The sequence below is a fragment of the Mus caroli genome, chromosome X (assembly GCF_900094665.2).
Source record: "Mus caroli chromosome X, CAROLI_EIJ_v1.1, whole genome shotgun sequence".
Classification (NCBI taxonomy): domain Eukaryota; kingdom Metazoa; phylum Chordata; class Mammalia; order Rodentia; family Muridae; genus Mus; species Mus caroli.
Window position 1 is genome coordinate 90081207 of NC_034589.1, and position 19416 is coordinate 90100622.

A 19416-nucleotide genomic window follows, 5' to 3' on the forward strand; every position below is an offset into this window, starting at 1 on the left:
TTTCATCACAGCAAAAGTAACCCTGACTAAGACAGAAATAGGTACTAGGACTTTATTGTTGTGACAGACGTGACCATTTCGGGGGACAGACTCCCCATGTTTGGGGGAGGATTGTGAAAATAATTTGGAATCTTGGGTCTAAAAAGCCATTGAGTATTTAGCCTTGGTGAACTGTAGGAGCTTGGAAGAGAACAATGTTAGAAATGCAGATAATAGAGTCCTGGCTTCTGAAGCTCCAGAGGGAAGGTTGAGAGTCACTTAAAGACTCTTTCAGGGTTATTGTATAGTTTGAAGTAAGAATTGATGGTTCTGGTCACCTGGGACTGAAGAATCAGCCATGATTAACAAGTACTGGTGAAGTAAAACCTTTGTTTTACTGGGACAATGATGCTGGTCAGCTAGAGCTGAGAAAATTAGCAGTAATTAAGAAAAGACCAGCATCACTGAGGTAAAATCTTCTGGGAATTGTTTCCTCATGATCAGCACAAGCACACTGTGTTCCATAGGTTACCAAGGTTGTACCTTGTGCTGGCAGCTGAACTTGGTAGTGTAAAAGCCACACAATTGGTACTAGTTTTTAAGACAGGAAAGGGTCTTGGAGAGAAGCCGAGGGTTGGCACTCTGTGGCAGTGTTAGATTCTATGAAGAGATCCCAGGAGAGGCTCTTGTTAAAAGTGTAACCCAGTTGCAGCAAGAGATATCAGCATTTTGGAGAAGTGAGTACCATGGGATGACCACCAAGAACATCAGCAGATGTGAAATGGAGCGGCTGGATCTAAGGAGACAATCTCTCTCTCTCTCTCTCTCCCTCTCCACCCCCCCTCTCTCTCTGTGTGTGTATGTGTTGCAAGGGTGGAGGCAGAGAAGTGACCCAAGCCCTCTTCAGGGAGCTCACAAGATCATAAGTGGATCCTAAACATTGGAGACTAAGTTATTTACACAATTAGAGTTTGGTTTTGCTTTGTTTAGATTGTGGCTATGCCCTGTCTCTTCCCTCTTGAAGAAAGTTAACTTATTCTTGATTTTACAGGACCTCACATTCAAGAGACTTTTAACTTTTAAAGGGATTTTGGAATTTTATAGAAAGTGCAGGTGATCAGGGTTCTATATATGAAAGCAGATTGAGGAAGCCATGGGAAGCAAGATAGTAAGCAGCACTCCTCCATGGCTCCTCTGTATCAGCTCCTGCCTCAAGTTTCCTGCCTAGCTTATGTTCCTGTACTGACTTCCTCAAATAATGAACAGTGATGTGGAAGTATGAGCAAAATTCTTTCCTCCATAGGTTGCTTTTGGTCATAGTGTTTCATTATAGCAATAGTAACTGCTGACTAAGAAACTGCTCTATCACTTAGGGTCAGTACAACCTATCTGGAAATGTTAATCATCTTGAGTCTTAATTTACTCTTCTATATTAATAAGGATACCATCTCTATTAGTTATTTTTCTGATCACTGTAATAGAAACAATTTAAAAGGAAGGCTTTATTTTGACTCTTAGTTTGAGCAGGTACAGTTCATCGTATTGAAGAAGGCATGACAACAAGAGTAACTCATGGCCACAGTGACAGGTGTTAGTTCTATAGTGTTGACAAGAAGGAGAATGTTTGCCCCAGGAATCAAGTCAGGCTGACCTCAGTGCTTTCTCCAAGATACCCAATCCCTCTACATAGGCTCCACTTTCTAAAGATCCTATATCCTCCCAAAATAGTGTCACAAATGGGGGATCATGTGCTTAAACACTTTAGGGGACATTTCATATTCAAACTGTAACTTCTGCATTAAACCCAAAGGCAATATAAAGAGCATTCAGCTCAATTTCACAAGTCCTCATAGTCTGAGCAGCCCCAATGCTGTTCAAAATGTAGTCTCTTGTGAGACTCTTAGCAACGAGCTATTGTAAATAATTACATAACTTTTAATATACATAGCAAAGAAAAGGTTACCCATTCCAAAACAGAAGAAAAGATGTATGTTAAGGAAATTTTGGACCAGCTGGGAACTTCAGTCCTCAATCCCAGATCTCAGTAGGCAGAGACAGATTGAGTGAGTTCAAGGCTTGCCAGGTTTACACAGAACCTGTCATAAATAAATAGATAGATAGATAGATAGATAGATAGATAGATAGATAGATAGATAGATAGATAGAAGAAAGGAGAAAGAAAGAAAGAAAGAAAAAGAAAGAAAGAAAGAGAGAGAGAGAAAGGAAGGAAGGAAAGAAGGAAGGAAGGAAGGAAGGAAGGAAGGAAGNAAGGAAGGAAGGAAGGAAGGAAGGAAGGAAGGAAGGAAGGAAGGAAGGAAGGAAGGAAGGAAGGAAGGAAGGAAGAGAAAGAAAGAAATACTGGACCAAAGCAAGACAGAAACCCTACAGCACAAATACAAACTCTGCCATTTTATATCCATGTCTGAGGTTTATGATAACATCATTTGGACTCCAAGTAGCTTTGTACCCACAGCTCTGCCACCTACCATGGATTACAGGTTCTTGTTTAGGCAGATTCCATTGAGTGCCTGTGCAGTTTTCCTTGGTAGAGATTTCAATATTGTTGGTACTTCAGCATCTCAGTTATTGCAACTTAGACTTCACCTTCAGAGCTTCATACAATAGTCTTTTTTTTTTTTTTACTTTTTCATTGTTTATTGTTATTGTAGGGATGAAATGTATACCAAGGCACAAATTGTGGAGGTCAAAGGATAGCTTTGTAGAGTCAGTTTTCTCTTTCCACCTTTATGTGGATTTGGAGATTAAAATTAGGTTGCCAGGCTTGTGTGTCAAGCTCCTTTTACCCACAGAGTCATCTTGCTGGCATCCATACAAAGGTCTCTAAGGAGTTCCTTGCAGGGACTTTGGCTCTGAAATACATTTGCTGTTCTTAGCAACTTTTTGAACCTTGGTGTAGTCCTCTATGACCTCGTGACTCTTGGCATTTCTCATGTGTGCAAAATGAGCAATATGTGGATAATGATGACAATTTCTATTTTTAGCGTGAGTTATAATAGTCTACCATCTTTTGGCGGCAGATGCAGAGGCCTATGTGGGCCTTAATGACTGAAGCTTGGAAAATAATTATCTAGAGGTTTGTCTCTTGGATAATCCCAAATCCAGTCAAGTTGGCAATGAAGAATAACTATCATAGCCCAGGAGCTTTCAAATGGGGAGGACATTATTCTAATTGTCTTAGTGTAGAGTGAATAGTTTGTCTTCATTTGCACTAATCACTTTAACAGTTACTACCTCTTTGTCTCTCTCTGCAGCTAGTCTGCTCGTGCCTTTGAAAGAGCTCACTCTCCTTTCTAGCACTCCTTTCCTTGCCAACTACACATTTTTCATACACTTTGGCTCCACTTTTGTTCTCTAGCACTGTAAATCTGCTGTCTTGCTAAGAGCAATGAGGATGAATGCTTTGCTGCACTACATTTTTCTGCAACAACTTAATCCATTACGTTTATGTTCAGCCTGAAGATTTTAGGACATGGGCAGAACGTAATCAATTCTTTGCCAGAATATAGCACAGATAGTTTGTAGCCAAGTTTCTGGTTTCCATCAGCCAATCCACATTTCTAGTAGTATTCTGTTTTTTCCAATTGTGATCAGAATTTATGATTAAGCTCTTTTTATAATGTTCTTGGACTTCTGTAGCCCACAATTCCAAATTCTTCCATATTCCTCTTATAAATCAATTTGCAGGGCCTATCACTGAGAGAACATTACATTGTGTTGGATCTTCTTGAATCTAGAAGTATAGGAAGTTGTGAGCCACTTGATGTGAGTTCTGGGTACCAAACTTGGGTTCTATGTAAGACTTGGTCCTCTGAAAGAACTGTATGTGCTCTTCGTTGATTAGTCATCTCCCTAAACCTAAGAGGTGCTGTTGGAATCAAGAAGTTTGAGTCATATCTCAAGAAAGTGGCATTTGAGTAAAGATTGTAGGAATGGAGAGAACAAAAGATAAGGATATCTTGAAGAAGGATGAAGAAGCAGAGGCAACAAAATGTACAAAATCCCTGAGGCAATTCAGTTCTTTGTAATAAGATCAACTACATTACATAGGACATTAGGGAAATGACAAGACAGTGCAGCTGGAATAGAATGATGAAACACAAAAGGAGAAGAGAGGGTCAAAGAAGATACAGGGGCAGGTGATACATGGTTTTGTAGGTCATGTGAAATACTTTTGAACTTGCTGAACCTAGATCTGTGGAAATTTGTTATTTAGTGAAATATCTAGGGAGGTGTTGCAGCTAGTCAAAAAGTGAGGGGATTAGGAAGGAGGCTCTATTAATGATCCAGGGGGAAGGCAGTGATGTGGTGAGAAGAATTTGGATTCGGCTTGTGTTCTGAAAACAGAGGTAGCTGAACACTGTGATGACATCTTAGACAAAGATTGTATGAGAAGCAGTACTCACAAGACTCTGAGATAAAGGCAGAAAATAGGACTAGAGAAATTGCTCAGTGGTTAAGACCACTGATGGCTCTTCCAGAGGTCCTGAGTTCAATTCCCAGCAACCACATGGTGGCTCACAACCATCTGTAATGGGATCTGATGCCCTCTTCTGATGTGTCTAAAGAAAGCAATGGTGTACTCATATACAAAAATAAATAAGTTTTTGTTTTTGTTTTTCGAGATAGGGTTTCTCTGTGTAGCCCTGGGTGTCCTGGAACTCACTCTGTAGACCAGGCAGGCCTCGAACGCAGAAATTCTCCTGCCTCTGCCTCCCAAGTGCTGGGATTAAAGGCGTGTGCCACCACTGCCTGGCAATATTTCTTTTTTAAAAAAGAAATATTTACTTATAAAAAAAAAGAGCAGAAAATAGATCCTTGGGTATGAACTTAGAAATTTACTTGGGATATGGGCAACACTAGCTGGAAGCAGAAGTACAATAGACACCTAGCAGTATGGGTCCAGAAAATAATTTCTTTGTTGCTAACGTTTGGTTACAAAAAGTGGTGACTGGGACATATAAAGTTTGCATGTCCAATGGGTCTCTCCCTAGTACAGGGGAACGCCAGGGCCAAAAAAATGGGAATGGGTGGGTAGGGAAGTGGGGGGGGGAGGGTATGAGGGACTTTTGGGATAGCATTGGAAATGTAATTGAGGAAAATACGTAATAAAAAAATTAAAAAAAATAACAAAAGGTGGTGACTGGAGCAGGCCATTTGTTTTTACATGCTCAAAGAATGTGAATTTGTTTGTATGCTGAGAGAAAAAGATCAATTAATTAGAAAATACAGAATCTGTCTCAGTGGGTAAAGGTGCTTGCCTCTAAGCCTAAATACCCAAGTTCCATTCCTACAACACATTTAAAGGTGGAAGGAGAGATGACACCACAAAATTGTCCTCTCATTTCCACATATGTGCTATGGTATACACTCAAGAAATAAATCAAATACATGGGATTTAAAATAAAAAGAAAGCAGGTTAATCTGTTGAAAATGTGTGTGGTTGGTGATAGATGGAATCCAGAGTACCTAAAGATGAGTTAGTCTTGGTTAAAAAGAAGACTAGGATTCAGTAGTATGTTGACACAAAAGTTAAAGATTCTTTACCTACCTGCTCTAGAAATTAGGAGACACTATAGTTCAAATTTGATAGTGAGAAGAAAATCAGTACATGGGGGCAGGATTTTAAGAAAACTTGATAATACTACACAGGGTCAAACATCACTATTTTAGAAAATGGCTAGTTAATAAAGGCCCACGTAGTATGTTATCTAGGTAGTTACGTTCACCCCATAGGTTTGTGAGGGCCTACTCTTTTCTTTGAACCACTTAGCAACAATGGATCTCAGTTTTCTAATCTATAAAATGGACACGAATATGATAAGGATGTTAAATCAGATAAGTTAATCTACACAAAATGATTATTTGAGCACATTCCCCATCATATAAAAAGTATTTGAGTGAAGTAACTCTTAAAAATATTATACTTGATTGATAAATGATAATTTTATATACAAAGGAGAATGTAATATTTTCACTAGATGTAGTATGATTACATCAAGATGACTGACATATCCATCATCTCATTTTCCTATCACTTTATGGCTTGGCATGTAAATTTTAATTTTAGTTATTTTGAAAAATATACTGCAGACTTATTGACTATAGTCACCCTTGTATACAACAGATCTCAAAGTCTCCTGTCTATGTGAAAATTATATTCCTTTGATCAGTAATTCCCCATTCTGTTTCTCCCCATGCCCTCGGCCTCTGGTAGAGAAATAGCTCAGGCATGTAAAAGGAAGCAATGTTCTAACTTATATGCGGATTAGAAAAAGAAGTTTATATCTCATAGAAGTTAAGAACAAAATTGTAATAGTAGTTATAAAATGGCCAAATAATTCTGCTTTTCTAATTCATATTAACTATACATAGTATTGTTGAACTATATAAACTTTTTTTTTTTGGTTTTTTTGAGACAAGGTTTCTCTGTATAACCTTGGCTGTCCTGGAACTCCCTTTGTAGACCAGGCTGGCCTTGAACTCAGAAATCCACCTGCCTCTGCCTCCCAAGTGCTGGGATTAAAGGCGTGTGCCACCACACCCGGCTAAACATTTCAAAAAGCTAGACAAACTGAAAACTTTACCACGAAATTATAAATATTTAAGGAACTAATACTCTTAACCTGATTTAAACATTAGACCATGTATGTATAAATGTATTGAAATATCATGTACTTCATACACATGCATATTTTTATGTTTTTACATATAGATAAAAATAAATGTAAGGTTGAACATGTAAATAAAGAGAAAAATGACAGGGAATAAGTCAAAGGAAGGGGGATGGAAAAGAAACGAGGAGTCATTTGATTTCTGAAATACAGTACTTTAGCCCAGAATAGAGAGACCATGTGGGGCTAAGCCATAAGGTTCTAGGAATATAATTTCTCAAAAAGAGGGCAATTCTGACTAGAAAAAAAATCACTAATGTTTAAGTGAGGTAAATGTTTCTAAAACAAAGTAGTAGCATTGAAGCAGTTTAGCTACAAGCCAGAACACTAGAGAGGGTGGTCACTGAACCAGATCCCACTCTTAAGAGTATCATGCACTGCTTTTATAATGAATAAAGAAAGTCTCCTTATTGGACTGGCTATCAAGGAGCTAGTAGGCAGGCTATAAGCTGGATGATAGATAATAGTTTTGTTTGTTTGTTTGTTTGTTTGTTTGTTTGTTTTTTCCCAAAGAGGGAAACATTAAGAGCTCCCCTAAAGTATAACATACTTAAGGCTTAACCTTGTGAAAGTGGGCAGAAGCAGCTGAGGGAATGGAGGTCCTAGATTCTTCTCTCTGAGGGTCAGTGACAAGAAACAAAATGCCAAAGGAAGATTGTATTTAGTAATGTTCTCAACTTCTCATACTTCATAGGGAAGATACTCTCGGAGAGTTTTTAGAATTTGAGATGATCTAATCCAACCCTTGACCTACTGTCTACAAGGGACTAGTGAGATCTGGGGAGAGGAAAGGACAGGGCCACTAAACTTTTCTTTTTTATTTTTATTGGACATTTTATTCATTTACATTTCAAATGTTATCCCCTTTCCCAGTTTCCCCTCTGGAAATCCTCTATCCCATCCCCCCTCCCACTGCTTCTATGAGGGTGCTCCCCCCAACCTCCCTACCCTGGCATTCTCCTACATTGGGGCATCAAGCTTTCGACTTTTCACATGCAATGGAAATAGAAAAAGAACACGTAGAAGCAACCTGGAGAGCTGGATTACCCCAAACATATTCAAGTTTTTCAGTGTCTCAGTCACCTCATGTACTAAACAGGGCTATTTCAGCCCCTCCTCATTGTCCAAAATTTGATATGTACCAATATTAGTCTCGATTTCAAAGGCTTTTGAAATACCCATTGTCCATATGCTTTCATGGGTCAACCAGAAAATATGTCTCACATGCCTAAAAGAGGCCATTCTGTTGTGTCCTATTCAAATGGGTGGACTTTTCTAGACCCTAAACCACATGGAGATACTGACATTAACTTCTAATTCCCCAAAGCTTCAGCTTTGAGGATAGTCATCATGGGCTAGAGTAGATCCTAGAAAAACCAATTTCAGAAGCCCACTTGGATTCTTTCACATTCTTAGATTTTTCAAAACCTTTAAACCAGGACAGCAAACTCTTACTGAAAGCCTTGTTGAGAAGGTATCACAATAGGTCTGTTTTCTCTCTTCATTTTTGAGCAGTCAAGATCCATGTGCTTGTCAGGGCCAGGCGTATGGTCTTCCTTCCCTATGGCTAATCAAACCCTTTCCCCAGTGGTCCTCTCCCATTCCCACATATAAACAGAAGACACCACCACCACTGTGCTGAGGATTTTGTTGTGGAAAATAATACGCCAGAAGCGTTATGAGGTGTATTATTCACTCAAGTAACCTGGGTTACCAGGTTTATTTTTGGAGGTATCATGCATTAGGTTCCTGAGAAAGTTGAAAACTTATCATTGATGTTTGAGGTAGCTAATCAACACAGGGGGGATATCCAGCTGGTCGGTGGCTTGTGACTGGTTCGCCCGGCATAGGGATCTGCGGATAACTAAACGGGTCTGGGACAGGAGTGACCGTGGAGTGGCTGCAACAATGAGAAACAGATTATGAGCATCAATTCTCAGTGCACTTATTCTGTCCAAGTGTACATCTATTCTTCCATGGCTATTATAGTAATGCCCTCTCCCTTCTAAGAACTGTCTCAACCATCTCCCAATGCATGATAACATATACTGAGGCCTATCAGGGCATCAGAAGGGTCTGTCGTTAGCAGATCTAAGACCAGAGAATGTATAAATGCTTTCTACACACCTCATCTCAGTAACCCTTTCACTCTTGTGTAATCTTTAACCTTTTCTCCACAGGGACCCCAAGAGAATGATGGAGCTATTTCTAGGTCAACCCATAGGGAAGGTCTTGGATGATGATTTGGAACCCCGAGACCTACAATAAAAAAGCCTATGAGGTATTCCTGATCACTTCTCACCTCGGGCTTGTAGCAGCAATTTGATGCCTTTATCATCTTGTGAAGTTGGGTCCACAGGGAGAGATGGAAGGTAGATGTTAGCTCCAAAATCTATTAAAAGCTGGATGTACTCTGGCTCACAATTGTGATGAAGGCAGATTTCAAGGAGTGTGCGAGGCTGTGGAACACGACTTAAAAGGCCCTGGTCAGTGCAGTTGTAATCAGGATCTGCCCCATAGAGCAAAAGCAGGCGGAAACAATCAAGGTGCCCATAGACTGCAGCCAGATAGAGGGGCCCAGAACATGAAGCTATATTTGACGCCCAGACTGGTAGTTTAGCTTTGACATTAGCCTCGGCACCATGCCCTAGGAGCTCCTGTAAGATGGCAAAAGCCCCATCACGTGAGGCAGTGAGAACAGGAGAGCAATTGTTGTAGATGCTACCACTAGGACAGGCACCAGCTTCTAAAAGCATTCTCACGCACTCCAGATGACCGTGGCTCACAGCAGTGAAAAGTGGTGTTTGTGCTTTGACATCCAAGCTATCAACATCAGCACCATGTTCCAGGAGGACCTTCACACAATTTAAGTGACCATAAGAAGCTGCCAAACGCAAGGGTGTTCCAGGTATACCCCAGCCACTCCTGCTGTTGATGAACCGTTTATAACGTTCCTGGTGTAGAAGGTGGTCCAGGGTACAGGAGTCATTGTCATATACAGCTTGATTGAGAGCCTGTTTTTCCCCGGTGTCAGTGTCCTCCTCCTCCTTTTCAGGTTGCAGAAGAGAAAAGATCTTGGCGATATCCATGAGGTTCATTCTGGTTTATTCGAATAGCGCTATTCTCATTGCAAGGAGGAGGAAATTCCAGATCTGAGGGTAACAAAAAAGAGGGGGAAAGACTAAGCATCCTTATCAATGCTAGACTCTATGTTTACTCTCTGACATTCACCATTAGGGTACTCATCCATGGGTGTCTGTTTCCCAGTTTCAATTTTATTTTAAGACACAAGAAAAAAAAAAAAGTCAGGTCATTTTATAGCTTGGAGACTTAGCATAAACTGTTCTGCCTGCCCTTGAAACGCCTGGGAAGATTTCCTTGAGTACCTGGAGATTTCAAATGATCATAATTAGATTTCATCTACAAACAGACACATTCATACTTACCTTTGTGCCATTAGTAAATCAAGTGTATGGCAAGGATCCTATATCCATCTGGTATTTCCAGTATTGCTAATAAGGCATACCTCACAGATGGAGACTCCGGAGATATATCTTCCTAAGTTTCAAATGTGACATTAATGCCTAGGCCTGGCAGTTAGGACGTTAATGGAACAAGAATTTTTGGTATCAAACTGTCATCCATGAGCTTTCTAATAACAATCTCGTGGGTAAGCTCACAACACCACCTCTTGACATTTTAGATTAATTTAAACTCCTACACATCCCCTCATCCCCGACTAAAGAAATATCTCTTGAGTTTTTTGTAACCTTGTTTCAAACTAAGACCCCATGGGGTTCTAGAACAGAGGTACCTAACAAATTGATGCTAAGGGTATTGGCTGATTAAATGAAGAGGTGGCATCACAAAGAATAGAATTAAAATGAAGGCAAATTGATGGCAGGAACAGCAGGTCTCCAGAGTAAATTCTCTCTGATAATGACTAGCTTCCCTACTCCCAGTACTATTTTAAACCAAGAATTCCTTTTGATTTCTAATACCTCCTTAGAGCCTTCTGATTCTCCATCTTTTGACTCAAGCCTTATTCCATTCTCTGTAAAATACAGTCTAGAGCTTTGACTCAAACCTCAACTCCTCTTCTCTCTGTAATCTTTACACCTCAATGATGAACTCAGCTTAAACCCTAACCATTCCAGTCCCTCTCTCTAAGTCTTTTCTCTAAGTAAAGTTTGCTCACCATAGTTGTAATGTTATCTGGGTGAGATGGCAGGGTTTGCAAAGCTCAGATCTCCCTACTTTCCCAGGTATTTTAGCTTAGGACTCAGGGACTCATACTTCCATTAATTCACTGCCTACCCCTCTTTGTTACATACCTCTTTAAAGAATATTATGAGTTAAATGGGTGAGGTCACCCTCAACTTTAGCCCTGTTCTCACTTGCTAGCATATGATCTGAATATGTATTCTTAGGGTCCAATATAAATAGAATTATGGGAATCAATCAGACCGAAGTTTGTAACTCAGCTCTCCAATATCTTAACAAGGCACCTCGAGCAAGTCACTTCTCTTCTCTTTTGTGACTTAGTTTCTTCAGCTACAAGACAGAAATAGTAACCCATGCTTCCCAGGGCAGCTAAGATAAAGATAACTACTTCTACAAAAAGAGTTTCAAAGATAAAGTGTATAAAATTTTAAACCTCTTTACACTAGGTCCTCTCCTTCAACTAACTTAGTAAGTAAAACCCTTTTCTCAATCACTTTTCTTTACCAAACATATCCAAACAGAAATCTATCATTCACATACCAAACTCCTATATACTTCTCTACTCTGTGCAGTGTGGCTGCATCCACCTTCAATCATAAAAAGCACTTAAAAAGATAATCGTTGTAAGTAAATCTATGAGGATTTTTGAAAATCTTTTTTTGTCTTCATTTTGTTTCTTTCTTTTCCTTCCATTCACTTACATTTTCTCTTCCTTCCTTCCTTCCTTCCTTCCTTCCCTTCCATCCTTCCTGTTATTGGGATTGAACCCAGGGTTTCATGCATGCTAGACAAGCACTTTACCACCCTCTGCTCACTTTGCAGACTTTTCTAAAGTATCTGTCTTTACTGAATGTTCTATCATCTAAAACCACATCAGCATCTTAAGGAGCTAATATTACTCCTTACAGTTCTTCACTGGAATATTTATGCTCCCCTGTTTTCTCCTCCATCCTCTTCATTTTGGTCCCATAGCTTTAGCCCTCATATTTATTCCAATCTAGTCTATTACAACACCACTTCTCCTCCAGGTCTCTTTTCAGCTCCAGGTATGTATCCATTGAGTTTCTAAAGGTACTTATCACTGGGACCATTACTACCATAAGACTTAATTCATTTATCAGTTCCTCATCATGTATCAAACTAAATCCCCATGACATATCTTAGTCCCCTATCTCTTACTATTCCCATTCAATTTGATTAAGTCAAATTTTGCTCCCTAGACACTCTTCCAGACCATCTATCTTTCTTAGAGTTTCATACCCTTTCTATTACTCTGTCTAGGTCTCCACTGTCTTGCCTCAACTGTTATAGTTATCTCCTAACTAGATTCCTAAAATGGTAACATAAAAATACAAATATGATCAGGTGTGGTGGTACATGTCTTTAATCCCAGCACTTGGCAGAGGTAGAGGCAGAGGCAGAGGGGTAGAGGCAGAGAGGCAAAGAGGCAGAGAGGTAGAGAGGCAGAGAGGCAAATGGGTCTCTCTGAGTTTTAGGCCAGTCTGGTCTATGAAGCTAGTTCCAGGACAGCCAGGGCTGTTACATAGAGAAGCTGTAAGAGATGGAAGGGAGCAAACAAGCATAAAACAAACATGATCTATTCTAAACCAGTTAATAAGTTCTCCTTTCTTTGCTTTATTTTCTTTTTTCAGTTCTGAGGATTGATCATACAGCTCTGTACATGCTATTGCTCAGTGATAGAGCATGGTACTATGTGGTATCTGCATGGTACTGGTAAAAAACCAGACACATAAACCAACAGAATAAAAGACCTAGAACTAAACCCACATCACTACAGCCACCCATTTCTTAACAAAGGTGAAATAAAAACCAACCAAACAAAAAGCCCTAAATCACAGAAAATAAAACCTGTTCAACATTTAGTGATGGGAAATATAGATATCCACATGTAACAGGATGAAGCTAGATTCATATCTCTCAGCCTATATAAAAATCAATTCAAAGTGTATCAAAGACATTAATGTAAGACTTGCAACTCTCAAATTGCTAAAAGAAAAATAAGACTAACACTTCAAGAAATTGGCCTTGACGATGATTTTCCGAAAAGGACTTCAATAGGACAGAAAATACAAAACTTGACACATATAATTATATAAAATTAAAAGGTTCTTCTAAGTAAAAGAAACTAATTATTAATAGAGTGATGACACATTTTCAGAATGGGAGAACATATTTGCTTAGCTATGCATCTAACAGAGTATAAAAAAGAACAAAAAGAAACTCAAAATAGGACTACTATGTGACTCAGTAAAATTCCTCATGGGTACATACCTGAAGTACCCTAAATCAACATGCCAGAATTAGATACACTTTTATGTTGGTAATAGTGCTATTAACAGTAGCCACATTGTGGAATCAACCTAGGCATCCAACAATAGATGGATGATAAAGAAACTGTAGTTTATGTAAAAATGTAGCTTTATTAACCCATAAAGAAGAACAAGATTATGTCACCTGAAAGAAGATGGATACAACTGGACATCATATTTTGCAAAATAAATCAGACTCAGAGAAATATATTTTCTCTCACTTGTGGATCCTAAAGGTTTTATATAGATGCATAAAATCATTTAAGTATATATTTCAAAGTAGAAATAGACTTTCTGGGAGAAGGAAATGAAATAGAGAAAGAGGGTTGTAAGGGGTGGGAGAAAGAGGATAGTCCCGTGAATATGGTCAAAGGACACAACACATTCAGATGAAAACATCCTTTTGAAACCAAACACTGTGGGTGATGAGTATGTGCTAACAAGGAAAATTTAAATATAATTTAAATTATACTTATTATTGATTATTTCCTTTTTTAAGGCAAAGTCACTCTGCACAACACTGGCTGACTTGGAATGTGCTATATAGACAGGCTGGTGTAGAACTTGCAGAAGTCTATCTCCCTCTGGCTCCCCAATGATGGAACTTACATCATCAAGCCTGATCTTGACTATTGATTTTGTTGAGTATTTTGTGGTTAAATTTACTTATCTATAGGCACAAATGATAGTCCATGCTTCATGGGGCTTTTAGGATAAATAATTATTTCTATACTATTTTCCTTCTATTTCTTCACAACTACTTTACAGAAGAAAATAGAAAAAAAACCTATAGTATATATGTTATGTTTTTATATGATTTATTGCTACCTACTTAATATTTTCAAAACTCAGAACTAAGGTGAATCTTATAGATAAATTAGTTTCTTCACCTTAGAGATAGGGAATTTGAAGATTAGCAGGTAGCAGGTACTTCTCTAATATTACGTCATTGTTATTGTGGTTCATCATATTATAATGAACCCAGAACACATCTATAACCTTGCACTTTTCAAATATATTTCACATCATTACATAAATAATACTCTCGTTTTGAAAATGGTAGAAACTAGAGCTTAGAAGTTAAAATGTTTGTGAAGTGCCTTCCAGCAACCAGATGCATCCTACCAGAGCTAAAAATAAAATCTTGATTTTCCTAGTTTCCATTGACCCCTTTTTTGGATTACAAGATGAAACATACATACCCTCCTTGCCTTTGCTTCACGTTTAGCTATACTACAGAGTTTAGCCTTTAAATGCCATAATGAATTCCAAGAACTTTTGTAACAGAAGTTTCAGTCACATATTCTTTTTCCTGACATTCCACAGGGATTCCCTTCTTATTTCATTTTGGGGACTTGGAGCTGATGGGGGAAATGCTGAAGTTCTCACCTAGATCACACAGTGATTCCATAGTACAGTCTATATTATAATGAACCTCCAAATAGAAATGAAGCCATGGCTCAATTAGATATGGACAAGAAAATCCAGCTAGTCTATTGTGTAGCTTCACATTGCTCTAGATTATTATTCAAAGTTAGTATATGCATTCTGTAAACAAAGAGCTTCTTTTGGATCCCCTTAGTGAAGGTATTTGAAAGATTTTCTTTGTGACACCGATAGTGATAAAGTCAAAGACTGTGGTTCTTTTCATTGTGGTTTTGGTACATAAAGTAAAATATATACAATTAAAGAAGCAACTATCTTGAAATGTTGCTATGGATGCATTTTAAAAATTGTATGAAATAGTAAACAAGATCTATTAATAATTTGTAAGTGGTGGTTGATGGTCAATGTAATTCAGGACCTCTGCCACATTGTAATATGATATATTTGCAATTTATTCTGGTAAGACCAAGTCACACAAACACATAACACTACCACTACTTGCCACCTATATTCATCTTAGAAAAAGATGGCAAACTTCAGTCAGAGGTTAGGAGTTAGGGAACAAAACTTATCTTCTTTGCTTATTTTATCTAAGGCCCTCTTAGAATTGTGAACTCAGAGTAAAAACTCTTACAGGGGAGTTTGGTTTTTGTGGGCGCTAGGACATTCCTTCAGACATTACTAGACTATTTTAAAGCTTCACCTTCTTTATTCCAACTTGAGAAACTCTGTCCTTATGCCTTTAAGCCCACTCTGCAGCAGATAAACACATATTCTAAATAGGTAAGTGCGGTCACATACAGTGACCCATGCCTGTAAGCAAGTACTAGGAAGCCTGAGGCAGGATTTCCAGTTTGAAGAAGTTCAAAGCCAGACAATGCAGTAGAGTGAGACCCTGTATTAAAAATCACCACCACAACCACCAAAATCAAACAAACAATATTAAAAAATAAAAATAAAATATAAAGCTGAAACCAAAACAATACAAAACAAAGTAACAGAATATTACAAACACACTTTGGGACAGATAAGGCAGGAAGCTTACATGAAATCGTTTCTCCCTTCTAAAGGTTCTTCCCTTTCCACCTTCTAAGCACTCCTAGATGCTTGGTCCAACAAGAAGAGCAGGACTTTAATGTCCCGGACAGAGCTGAAAGTTAGGTTTGAGGTACTCACAGGACTTCAGCTGGAGCTCGCGCTCAATGGAGAGTTGCAGTTCTAGTCTCTCTGTGAAGCTCAAAGGTCCTGGTGGGCCCTCCTCAGAGAACAACTACCACCCCAGGCTAGAGCTCTTTGGGACCTCTGTTCCCAGTAGAAAGACTGGGCATTGGTCCTTAGGCTGATTTATTCTAGGTGGCTATTTTTAGTCTGCCCTCCTTCTCCCTCCCTTGACTGTGTTATCTTGCCAGTGACATTCTGGGAGTGATCCCAGTGGCGGGGGGGCTGCCACAGGGTAGTCCCAGAAGGGCTGATTGACAGATAGGCATCTGGTAAGACTAAAGCATGCTCTCAGTATGTCCTCACATACTCTGCCACAGTGCTCACTAGGACACTCAGATAAGTGCTCTGAGCAATAAACATTCCTATGTACCACAAAGGGGCCAGAGAAACCCCAGCTTTAACTCACTTCCTCACCTTCCTCCGTGCTGCAACCCATTTACTTTCTCCTCCCAAATGAAACTTTCTGTGTTTTCCCTTCTTTAGGGCTCTGCAATATATCACCCCATTATCGATAGAGTGAAGAGAAAGATTGGAAGGGGGAAAATTCATCCTGGAATGAGCTCTCGATCATCTTTTTTAATACTTAAGCAAATCTTGCTGTCTTATAGAATTTCCTCATCTACTCATCTATCAGGTTCAGTCTGAATTAAAATGCCAACAACCTCTACTCTTCTTACTAAGAGGCAACACTGCGAGATTAATGTGTGCAGCACTAGGAACTTAGTCAAATCACAGTTTTTAAGTGTATAATTTTTCTCTCTCTGATTACTTTTAAATGATGGAAATAGCACAAAACTCATTTTTACAAATAGCTACATCATCAATTTTAAATGGCACAAACAAAAGTGGAACCAGCATCCTGCCTCCCTCTGGGATTAAAAACCAGCCTTTCTGACAGGATTTGCGACACATTCCTTAGATAGAAATTTATGTATGGTACTATAAACCTGGTCAAAAGCCTGTGGCTTAAGAGGTCATAAGTCCTAGTGGGAAATCTTCTGTTGCTGTTATAAATGGCTATGACATTCCCATCACATTGTCTTCTGAATAACTGTTTATGCCTACAGATCAGCGCTGCTGTGAGCTTTTGTCAGAGAAGCTTCTTTTTGCAGTGACCACCAGGAACTGCACAAACTCAACTGGTCAAGAAGCCAAGAAGAGATGGTTGAATGCTGAGCCCCAAATGCAACATCAATATCACCTCTTTCAAAGCTTGGGAATGTAATGAAAGGAATGTTGGAAAGAATAAAAGAGCCAGAGCAAGAGAGGGGAATGGTAAGGAATTCTGCCTTCTTGGCCTGAATCAGACTTGGTTGTTGCACTCCAGAATTCACAATAGATATGATTACATGCACAACACTGAGCTCTATCAAAAGCCTATCTCATTGCAGAAGGAGCTTATGGGAGGATTTGTAACACTTAATGGTTGCTATGGAAAGGAAAGACATTTCTGGTCGTGTTCCCACGTTCCTATAAACAAACTCTCACCCATGTTCCTGGGTAACTAACCCTAATGAAACTCAGAGGGATGGGGCACACACACACACACACAGAGAGAGAGAGAGAGAGAGAGAGGGGGGCAGAGGAGAGACAGAGGGACAGAGGGGGGAGGAGAGACAGAGAAAGAAAAGAGGAGAAGAGAAAAGAAAAAGAGACAAGACATGAAAGTAAAGAGAGGCACTTGCTGGGAAGAGGAAGAGGAACAGGAGAAGGCTGTGAGGATAATGAGAGGTGAAGTAGATTGAGATACATTATGAAAATGTACATGCATAAAAATGAAATAATGACACCTATTGCTGTGTATAATTTATACATGCTAATTTATTTCTTAGTCATTTTTAGTCCCTATTTTGGGAACTTTCTGTTCAGATCTTTTGACCATTTTTTTAGAGGTCTCTATATATTCTGTATATTAATCCTGTCAGTGTTTAGCTGGCAAAGGGTCTCTCCCACTCTGTGGGTTTCCTCTTTACTTGATAGTTTCTTTAGCTGTGCAGAAGCCTTTTAGTTTCATGAGGCCTCACTTGTTAATTGTTGGCCTTGATTCTTGGGAAAATGTACTTCTATCAGGAAGTTCTTTCCTACACCTATATCACATAGGGTACTGCTTACATTTCCCTCTAAGAGTTTCAGTGTTTCATGTTTAGGTCTTTGATCCACTTGGAGTTAGTTTTTGTGTAAGGTGATAGATACAGGTCTAATTTCATTCTTTTGTATGTGGACATCCAGTTTTCCCAACACAATTTATTTAAGATTACTTCTTTTCTCCAGCTTGTTTTTGGCATATTTGTCAAATATCAAGTGGCTAAAGTTATGTATGTCCATGTTTGGGTCCTTGATTTTGTTCCATTGGTCTACATATCTGTTTTAGCAACAATGCTATTTTGTTTTTATTACTCTGTCTCTGTAATAAATCTTAAGACTGAGACTTGTAATCTCTCCGGCACTGTTCTCTTTGTTCAGAATCATTTTGGACAACACAGGGTCTTTTGTGGGAAACGATGCAATGATATTATAATCTCAAAAATATTTTTAAAAACAAAGGTATCTAATCAATACTTGAGCAAATGAACTGAACAAAGTTCTTAAGAAAGATAAATGGCCAATAAATACTTGAGAATTCTTAAACACCTTTAGACAAAGGAAAAATCTAAATGAAAACTTAGTCATAATGGCTACCAAGAGTACGTATGATAATAAATGCTGATGATTTAGAGAAAGGTGGTTCTTACTAACTGCAGGTGGGAATGTAAGCTGGCATGTCTTTGAAACACTAAGAACAGAACCATCATATGACCCAATTACTCCAATCTTGGGTATATACTCAAATTCTAAGTCAGAATGCCGGTGATCCTGGAATATACATGCTTATTGCCATATTATTCACAATATAGCATGATATGAAACTAGCCTTTATGTTTAACAAGAGTTGTGACTAAAAAATGTGACTTACACAAAACATAGTTTTATTAAGTCTAAAGAGGAATGAAATAATGAAATTTGGAGGAAACTGAAAAGAACTGGAGACTATCATGTAATTAAACAAAATAAATAAGCCATATTCAGAAAGATAAATTTAACATGTAGGACCTAAATTTAACTGTGTATGTGTGTGTGTGTGTGTGTGTGTGTGTGTGTGTGTGTGTGTGTGTAGATGAAACTATAAAGGATAAAGGGGGAGTTCTAATGGGGGAATGGCAGAGTGTAATGAGAGAATAATGAGAAGAAAAAAATCTCATATGAGGAATCTTAGTTAACAATGTATATGCGTACATCCATATGTTAGGAAAGAAGAAGGGGGTAGTGATGGGAAGATAACCAGAATGAGGAAAGAAAGAAGATAGCAGAGGGATATGAAGTATGAGCAAAGTGTAAGTATATATATATATTTTTTTTTATTTATTTATTTTTATTTTTAATATTTTTTATTACATATTTTCCTCAATTACATTTCCAATGCTATCCCAAAAGTCCCCCATAGCGCCCCCCACTTCCCTACACACCCATTCCCATTCTTTTGGCCCTGGCATTCCCGTATATTGGGGCATATAAAGTTTGCAAGTCCAATGGGCCTCTCTTTCCAT

The 19416-nt window shown here is 38.7% G+C and overlaps 1 protein-coding gene across 3 annotated transcripts in view; it reads right to left on the bottom strand.

Moving 5' to 3' along the window:
* Positions 1 to 7626: 7626 nt before the first annotated feature.
* Asb12 (ankyrin repeat and SOCS box containing 12) overlaps positions 7627 to 19416 on the bottom strand; it is a 90850-nt gene continuing 79060 nt past the window's right edge. The window contains exons 1-3 of one of the 3 annotated variants that reach the window (XM_029473401.1): positions 15788 to 15930; positions 8974 to 9823; positions 7627 to 8571 (exon numbers count right to left, since the gene is read on the bottom strand). In XM_029473401.1, coding sequence (XP_029329261.1) covers positions 8441 to 8571; positions 8974 to 9769 — 927 coding nt within the window. In that variant the 5' untranslated portion in view covers positions 9770 to 9823; positions 15788 to 15930 and the 3' untranslated portion in view covers positions 7627 to 8440. The other 2 variants (XM_029473402.1, XM_021153858.2) reach the window with 2 other exon arrangements.